Raw genomic sequence first — 9,161 nt, 5'->3', positions numbered from 1 at the left:
CAGCCCCGAGGACTGAGGTCATTTGCTCTGACCAGAGCTCAGCACATTGGTTATGGCGGGAGTTTACTTAACGGTTTAGACACCTCAAAGGTATTTAACAATTCCTATAAATGATCCAGCGCCAAGGTCACTGATGTTAGCTTAGCATCATTTTTTGTTTAGTTTATTTGAAAACCATTCACTGAGGGCATTGTCTGGCTCAGGCTCTCCACTCTGTGCTGGGACTACGAAAATGAATAAGCATGTTCAGTGAGAATTAATTTAATTAAAGCAAGTTTAATGTGCAAACAGGATGTTGTAGAGGCCAGGATGTTATAAGAGTCTGGGGGTTATTTCCCTTTTATTATGAGCAGGAGCCTGTGCTCCTTTGTAAGTATACACGCCTGGCAAAGGAGACATTCAGTAGACAGCGGCCACTCAGGGCCCAGCTGCAGGCAGCTTCATTTAAGAAAACATTTAAGAAAACAGAGGTAGGAGTGGACGAGAGCTGCTTTCTTTTCCCAGAGGAGGAGCCAGCACAGTGTACTTAGCACACTTCTCTTCTATCGCAGTGACCAGAATGCAGTCCAAAGTCAGGCACTAGGTGATGTGGTCAGAGGCCCTGCCCTGTGCTTCTCTCCCATCAGCCGGCTGACCTCTACTCATTCTCTAACACCCTGCACTGACATCACCCCTTTGAAGAAAACTTCCTGGGCCTCCTTCCCAGCCACCCTAACTCACCCAAGCCGAGTAGGAGCTAATGCATATATATATATATACACACACACACTTCATTCCTGCTACAGTGTGGGTTTCTCCACGAAGCCGTGACTTCCTTAGTGATGAAACTATTGGTGTTTGTATTCACAGAACCTTCCATAGGATCTGCCATCAACTAGGTGACAGTGCGGCATCTCTACTGGGTGGCCCAGGGTGGAAAGGAGGGAGGGGATTTGACTTTGTCTCCTCCTCCTCTCCCTCAGCTTCTGTTAACCATCCCCTCTTCATACAAAATAAACACAGTACTTAAAACCAGTATGCACGCCAGGCCAAGTGGAATCAAGGCCCTAGTGCCCCCTTCCCACCAAACACTTAGAGAGCCACTCCTCTCTTATCACTCAAACTCAATAAATATCTGTGAAAATACTTTTAGGGGAGAGGCAAGGTAAGGAACAGGAAAGAATTTGAATGGCCATGATTATTTTAATCAGGCTTGTTAGACTATAATTTATATACAGCAAAACTTTCCTTTTTCATATGCAAAGTTTGATGAGTTTTGACAAGTGCATAGTCGTATAACCACCACCGTAATTGTGATAGAGAACATTTCCACCATCCTCAAAAAGTCTCTCGGAATCACCAGAATTTTAAAGGAACTCTTTAGAAGAACCACAAGTCCCATCGATGTTGTAGATTATATAATGTATCCTTGCATCTTGGACAACTTAACTCAGCTCTCCAAAGTGAAAGGTTTATTTTCCCTCCGTCACAATGCCATCATTTGGTTGTGTTGCATTTTTCGAAATCTCGAAACAGTTAGCAAAGATTTCATTGTTATTCCCCAAAAAACCTGGTCCAACTGTAGAGATTTATACTCCAATTCGATGAAAGCAGCATACCTTTTCCCCAGTTAACTTGTGTTTTCTCTTCTTGCCAGAGACTGTCATATAAATATTTTAATAGTGTTAGATGTATTGTTTTCAAGGAGCTGGGTTTCCCTTTTATCAGTTACACATTGTGTTTTCCCTCATTTGTTGATTACATTCCCTCTGGTGACCATGAAAAGGATCTCCATCCTGAGGACACTTGCCCCATTTGGATGTGATTGGATGGATAAGTGGAATGACACAGCAAACAAGGGAATGACTAACAAAATGAATGAGTGAAGGCATGACTGAGTGATCCTCCACCCGATGGATGAGGCACTGTCTGAGAGGCACGGGGGTCAGGCGACTGGCAGAAAGCCACCCACCGATGTCCCAGCAGGACTCTGTTAGATGCCAAGTTTATTTCTTTGCTGGGTCCATTGAGCTATCCACTCTGATTTTTTTAAATCTCCATAAAATATCAACATTAAAGAGTAAAAATGGAAAAATAGGCCACACACAAATTAAATGCCTTTCTTAAAGGAATTTAATGTGCAAAGACTAACAAGAGTAAGGAATCTGGGGGAGATTTTCCCTTGGTAGGAAGAAAGCTTTCATCTCTTCTTCACTGAGAGTCCTTCCTCTGCATTAAACCAGGTCAGTAATACTTTTTGGTAATGCTCTTTCTGTTTTTTGTGTAAAACACTTCATATATTTCCATTGTGTTCTTGTTTCACAGGCTTCTTTAGTGAAAAAGACACCATTACCTTCACTGCTGCCCACTATTTTATGACAAGTAAGGAGAGGATGCTGGAAGATCTCTACATGTGAGAGACGGTCTTTTGTTGTACCTATGCTTGCACTTCATTTCATTTTTCTCCACATTTGGACAGATTGGGAATAAATTTGATTAAATTTCCATCAAGAGGCTTTTTTTCAGGAATACATAGCAAAAGAATTTCAATGAGCATGCAATAAAAACGGTCTGCATCTTCTGTGAAACTCTGATTTAAATGGTCCTAACAGCAAAAAGAAAAGAAAAAAGCTATTAAAGTCCCCCCCCTCCAAGGGGAGTCAACCGCCTTTCAGTGCGTCCTGAGCTGGTGCGGGCTCTCCATCGCTGCTCAGATATTCATGAATCGCTGCGTCTTCCAGCATCGCCTTCTCTCTCCCTCTGCCTTTCTGGCGCGGATCTCCCTCTCTCCCTCCCTCTGGATTCTGCTCTTTCTTACTCCTTCTCTCAGCTGCTTAACTACAGCTCCCACTGGAACTTGCACAATCAAAAAACAGCTCTCTTGTCTCTCGAGCAGCCTCCAGAAGCGCATCACCTGAGCAGAGCTCGGCGGCGCACCCTCCGCAGCGCGGCCAGGTAGCTGGGGGCGCGCAGGGGGTGCCCTTCTCCCCGTCGCTCGGCAGCATCTCCCCGGAATCCGCTGCATCCCAGGGTCCTATGGCGGTGATGCCTGTGTTTGGGAGCAGTGATGGAAGGAGAAAAGTCACTGCCGGGGACATCTGAAAGTGAGGAGAGGTTGCTGCAGTGGCCGGTGCTGCAGAATCTGTGAGTGAAGACCTGAGCCCCGCCAGAGTCTTCGTCCTGCTCCGTATTCGTGAACCGTCTCCAAGAGGGACCCCGGGAACCAGATGCGCTAAGCCGGCGGTGGCCAGCCTGGATTTCTAACCGTGAACTCCCTACCGTGGAATAATGGTAAACAAAGACATGAATGGATTCCCGGTCAAGAAATGCTCAGCCTTCCAATTTTTTAAGAAGCGGGTAAGGACAGGTTTTGTTTGTTTCTTTTGTTTTCTGCTCTTCTCTGCAATGCTTTTGACTGCTTGGGGGAGGTAAGCCTAAGGTTTGGTAGCCGGAGCCCTGAATGAAAGCCGGCTTCTGAAGCAGTGGTCCAGCTGAGACATACACCTGCCTTGATGCAAACATGTGGGTGGGGGCGCCTAGGAAGAGTGGCTTTGCGAGGAGGGGGTTGGGCTGGGCTGGCTGAAGAGCGTTTGAGTTGGAAAGGGCATTCCTCAATCAAAACCACAAGATTACAGGCAGTTTCAAGGAGAACTGGTCTGAGTACAGTTATGGCTAGTAATTTAGTCGCGGACTAATTCCAGCTCTCTCTCATCCTTGAAAGGTTCAACTTTTCCACACCTTTCATTCACACAGCCTTAAGGGCTGCATTACCGTCTTCACTGTCAGGAGCGGCCGCTGCTAGCTTCCCAAATCCATTCAGCCAGTAACTTGCTGAGTCTCTCTCGATGGTAAAAATAGCCAAGGACTAGAATGACCTTTTACAGAAATGACGGAATCCTGCGTTTTAATTCCTCTCTTTCCAGTTGCCTCAATTTTGCTTGCTATGGCCACCTTTCTTTCAGAAAGAGAGAGCAGTGGGTGGTCTAAATCTGAGTGATAATATGGGGTTATGTATGCTGCTGTACACCTTGATTTCTTAAATTGCTTGTTCTATTTATGGTATTAATGTTACATTGCTTATAAATGAGCAAAAACAGATTTTCCTTTTCTGCATGTTTCACAATCAACTCAGTTCATTGGAGCGGTTACACTGGTGGTCTGCGTAAATCTGCAAATTTATACACAAGTAGGAGGGAAGAAATGAGTGGTTATTAAGCCACTGATGACTGACACTCTTGGCGAGAGTTTCTTAAGCAACAGAAGCTTCCTCCAGCCTCCAGCTGCCCCCTCCCACCTCTTTAATACCCTTGGGCAATTTCCTCAAAATGGCTCTCTCCATTCATTCTTCCTTCCTTTCATTCAGGTCCTTTCTGAGCTGCTCCTTCACTTAACCTACCAGCAGAACACAGGGAACTTCATGCTGGGCTGGACTAGCGCCCTGCACCGAGCCACAAGCTGAGGAGGCTGAGGAGCAGGGCCAGGAACAGCATGTCAGGCCCAGCCAGGGGGCCTTTGACAGAGTTCTCATCAGTATAGCAAAATCTCCCTAAAGTCCATGGGCCAAACATTTGCATTAAGACCAAAGCAAGACCGCTCTATCCTGGCTGCTGTTCATGGAACCCGGGGCACCGGGCGAGGCCTCTCTCGGGGAGACTGCCAGCTGAGTCAAAGCAAGTCAGTGCAACTTCTCAGAGCTCTGCGAGCTTTCTTAGTTTTCCCTGTAGGCAAAATATCTCTTTCCAAGGAAAGGGCCCTTTGTGAAAACTTCCAATTTCCAATGGTATCATTTCCAACAGTAAACAAATGTTTCACTAATAAAAAATGCTGTAGCCCATAATTCAGTACTTAAACTCTTTACTCTCCTTTAATTAATTTATTTATTTGGAAGTATTGGGGGGAGAGGGGTGAGAATGATATTTTAAAACTCCTCGGTCAGGGATCTTTTAATCAAACAAGTAGCCGTCAGAGTAGATTTCTTTTAAATTGTCTCTTATTTTCTTTGCTATGGAAATGTAGTCATAGGTACACTCATTTACCATCTGCTTTCTTTTTGCTTAAAAGCATAGTTCACCAAATCTCAGCTGGCGCCTCTGTAGACCTTGACTTTTGCAAAGAGCTAGCCAGGGTACTGATGTCTTATCTGAGGACTTGCTGAGAAGAGGAGTTTACCCAGAGATAGCTGGCAGGCAGCTTCCCGTGGGTCCAGCCATGGCTGGAGATAGGCTCAGAAGTCCTCCCCTGCCTGCCTTACTCCTCAAGGACAACAGACTCAGCAGAATGTGACTTAGTGCCAAGTCATGGTCAGCCCTGGGGTAAACTCCTTGATTCCTGTCTTCTGGTTCCATCCACAAGTTCTGAAAGTTCTCTTCAGTTTGCACCACTACTTTGCTTTGGGTTTTGCTTCTTGATTTGTTTGGTTTTGGTTTTTAATTACATAACTCATTCGTACATAAATGTGTAAAACATTAAGACAATACCGAGGTAAATGCCGCCTCTTCCCCTGTCTTCCTCCTTCCCCAGAGGGAGCTGATGTTACCATGGTGGTGTCTGTACATTCCAGAGCTTTCCTATGCATTTACATGCACATTCATATATTAGAATGCCTTTGTTTCCAGCTAAGAATCATCCATTTTTCCTATATTCTATTGTGGAAGTTCCACACATTTCTGCATATTTCATTTTTAACCTAGCTGGATAGTCTTACAAAGTGAAGCTTTGTCCAGAGCCCACATGAGACCATGAATAGATCTTGGGAAAAACCCGAAGGTTTTTTAGGGCTCACTAAAAAGACTGAGGTTTGGACCCAAATTTTGATGTCAGAAAGCTTAAATAGCGCTTCTTGTGCCTCTGAGAGATTCCAAAGGGAGCATAAAAAGCTGGCCAAGAGACAGTGCAGATTATCAACCCATCATTCATTCAGGAGAGTAAGCGCGACCCCCATTCATCCGGTGTGACTGTGTTCTAGATGTTACGGGCCTAGAACTTTCCATGTATTATCTCATTTAATACTCACAGTGACCCTAGGAAGTCAGAAAATTATTAAATGTGGAAAATGTGGTTTAGAGAGATTAACCAACCAGCCCAAGGTCACAGAGCTAAAGAGTAGTAGAGCTAAAATTTAAACTTTCTTTGATCCAAAGCCTGAATTCTTAATGCAGAGTTTTTATTTCAAATCACCCTCCTTCCCTTTTTTCCTACAACAGAATCTTTTTCTTCCCAAGTGAAATCGTTACACCACTCCCCAATTCGTCAAACCTAGGAATGCAGCCCAGCTTCACAGCCCCTTCCAGCCCTCAGTGGTGAGAGTGACAGCTCCTCCGGGAGAGCCAGCTTCCAGGAGCACAGTCTGAAGAAAGGCAGTCCTGGGAGAGTTCCCCCAAATCCTTTGGACTTATGCTTTCCACCCTAATGTTTTAAAAGCTCAACTAAATCAGCTTAATTTCATTTAGTGGAGAATTGCTGAGCAGAGCTCATGAGTTCTGCCTTCTAAGTCAGCATCAGATGTCTGTGGATTAAGTTTTATTCTTAGAGTCGCTAAAAATTCATTTAAGATGAATGGAAAAATGTCCTTATCAGTTTTAGTCTCACAATCCAAGAGCTTTAAAAGTTATCAATTGTGCTAAAGATAATCCATTTTCACGGATTTAAAGATTTGCTCTTGGTTCAGTTTTTTGCTTTGTGACTCAGAAAACACAAACAAATGACATTGTCTTCAACTTGATAATCCTTTTTGGAAATACACTAGGTGGGTAAAAAAGGCTTCTATAGCCGTAATTACATTACCTTTGGTAAAACTTCAAATGTCGAGCCTTACAGAATTTTGGATTTGGAATGAACCTTAGCAATGCTCTCATTGTCCTCCCTGTTTCAAAGCTGAGGACACTGAGTGCCTGTGAGATGAGTCGCCTGCTCCAATGAGAATGGGGCGAAACCCCCCTGACAGGTGAGTCCACTTCCAGATCTAGCGGGCTTTGCTCTCAGACCAGTCCAGCACGTCATGCCTTGTTCATTCTTCTTTTTAACAAAAAAAGTAAGAGTAAACTCCAGTTCTTGTCTTCAGAGAGCTAAACAAGAGGTGCTAAGGCATCTCTGTCTTGCCTCAGTATTTCATGGCTTTGTGCATTTGAACAATTCTTTGTATTGTTCTTTAACAGTAATACATTTTATAAGATCTGTCAGTTATATGGCACTAACATTGCTCGGCCCTCTTCTAAAGAGCTTAAGTATAATGCATATTTAAATTTTCACACAAAAACCCAAAGGCAGACACTACTGTAGTCCTGATTTCACAGATGGAGAAACTGAAGCATGCTGAGGTGGAGGAACTAGCCCTGAATCATGCAGCTCATTAGTCAGGGTTTGGGTCAAGACCTGGCTCCAGAGCCCGTATCCTTAACCACGGTCCATCCTGGTTGTTGACATGAAACAGTCCAGTGTGATCAGAGGGCGAGGGAAAGGCCTGACTGCCTCTGCTTCCTCCTCTCTCTAAAAATGACAACGACAGAGCCCAGGTTTCCAGCCCCGTTGTGGCATTTACGCTAGCAGAGCTGAGAAATGAAGTTAAGCTCCTCTGAAGTGGTTACTCTCCACAATGGTTCCGTACAGCATCCCTTTACATTTTATCTCCCTTTACGGTTCTTTTATGTCTGCTTACAGCATCTGAATTGGAATGACAACAAAGGTCCTTGTGTGAAACCCTCCACGTCTTCTCAGAGGGCTGGCATTTCTGAAGTATTTAGAGTTCTTAAGGGTCAGGCGCTGTTCAAAGCACTTTACTAGTGTAATCCTCACAGTCACTCCATTATGCCCATCTTACAGCCAAGGAAACTGTGGGTCAGAGAGCTTAAGTGACTGTCCCAAGATCACCAGTGCTGGGAAGAGGTGTAGCCAGAATTCCAACCCCGGCGGTCAGCTTTGGCACCACCAGTCTTGCCATTTGCATCACTGCAGTGAGCTGCTGCGGTGCTGACTCTGCCGCAGGGGCGGCTGTCCCCTCTGGAAACCACCCAGAGAGGACTATGTGGGGGTTTTCGCTACAGCTGTGCAGTTACATTTTCCAAATGACTCCTGCAGGCTTTCCAACAAATCAGATGTCTGTCTTAGATTTCTCCAGGATGTATTTGATCCTACTTCCTGGAACCATGGTGGAGGCTCCAATGGCTTCTACTGTGCTTTCTTTGGAATTAGCTAAAACGTGAGCCATCTCAGTCCCTCCTGTGTGTCTCCAGCAGCGCAGCACCTGGCCCAGTCCTGCTGCACCATAGGTCTGCTCGCTCACCCGGAGCTCCCACAGGGCGGGAAGTTCTGAGGGACTAGAACCCATTACCTCACTCACTTCATCCCCTACTAGTCAGACCACGCCTGTTAAACGAAAGTATGAAGAAAATGAATGAGCGAATCGTTATAGTAACTGGTCCCTAAGTCATCATCTTATCCTCCTCCCCCTTCTTTCTTGAAACAGATTAATGGCTTAGGAATCTAATGTATTTTAGTTCTCTCTCTGTTTGGACTGGGATAAATGAAGACTTAGAAAAATACCTTAAATCTGGTCAAGGACAAGTTGTCACTACCCTTAGTAGCTGGCAGGTACTTAGGGAACTTTGACCTCAGCCTGTCTGCTGGTTCAATGTCCACACCACAACTTCTTTTCTATAATGCTTTTCTTGTTAGTAATGACTCACTAATCTCTTTTTATTTTATATTGATTTAAATCACTGACTTCAACACTATACAGTTCTGCGTTATGCATTCTCCCATCTAGAATCCTAAAAACGTCTTTCCAATTATTATTTTTCCTCATTTTTCAATGTGGTCTTAGAAGCCACTGAGAGTAAAGAAAAGTTTGAAGTCAAGATGCTTTTGCCACGTTGACCGGTGAATCTTCAAGGGTTTGGCCTGGTGGGGGGGGTGTGTGGTGGGCTGGGCTGGGCTGGGCTGTGGGGGGTTCCTCTTCAGGACACAGAATGCCGTGAGGAGTGGGCCTCATGGGGTAGACGTTGATGCAATCCGGCAGCTCTCAAGAAAGCCTGTGAGCGTTAGCTTCTCGCTCTGCTGCGGGAAATATTTTGGATGGAAAATGTAACAGAGTTCCTTGAAAGTTCCATTTTTCGAAGAACTGATGCTGAAGTGCCAGTGCCGTATATAACACTGAAATAAAGAAATCTATCTGAGCTCACCCATAT

General features: G+C 44.8%; 1 protein-coding gene across 2 annotated transcripts in view; it reads left to right on the top strand.

The window, feature by feature from the left end:
* The first annotated feature begins 1,787 nt into the window (after positions 1-1,787).
* Positions 1,788-9,161, top strand: part of SGK1 (serum/glucocorticoid regulated kinase 1) — a 108,251-nt gene continuing 100,877 nt past the window's right edge. The window contains exons 1-3 of one of the 2 annotated variants that reach the window (XM_070223926.1): positions 1,832-2,222; positions 2,305-2,392; positions 2,876-3,336. In XM_070223926.1, the coding sequence (XP_070080027.1) occupies positions 3,268-3,336 (69 nt within the window). In that variant the 5' untranslated portion in view covers positions 1,832-2,222; positions 2,305-2,392; positions 2,876-3,267. Of the gene's footprint in view, positions 2,223-2,304; positions 2,393-2,875; positions 3,337-9,161 lie in introns of both variants that reach the window. The other variant, XM_070223928.1, reaches the window with a different exon arrangement.

This window comes from Equus caballus, chromosome 10 (assembly GCF_041296265.1).
Source record: "Equus caballus isolate H_3958 breed thoroughbred chromosome 10, TB-T2T, whole genome shotgun sequence".
NCBI lineage: Eukaryota > Metazoa > Chordata > Mammalia > Perissodactyla > Equidae > Equus > Equus caballus.
The sequence above is the reverse complement of the archived record's forward strand: the minus strand, read 5'-3'. Positions and strand labels throughout refer to the sequence as shown.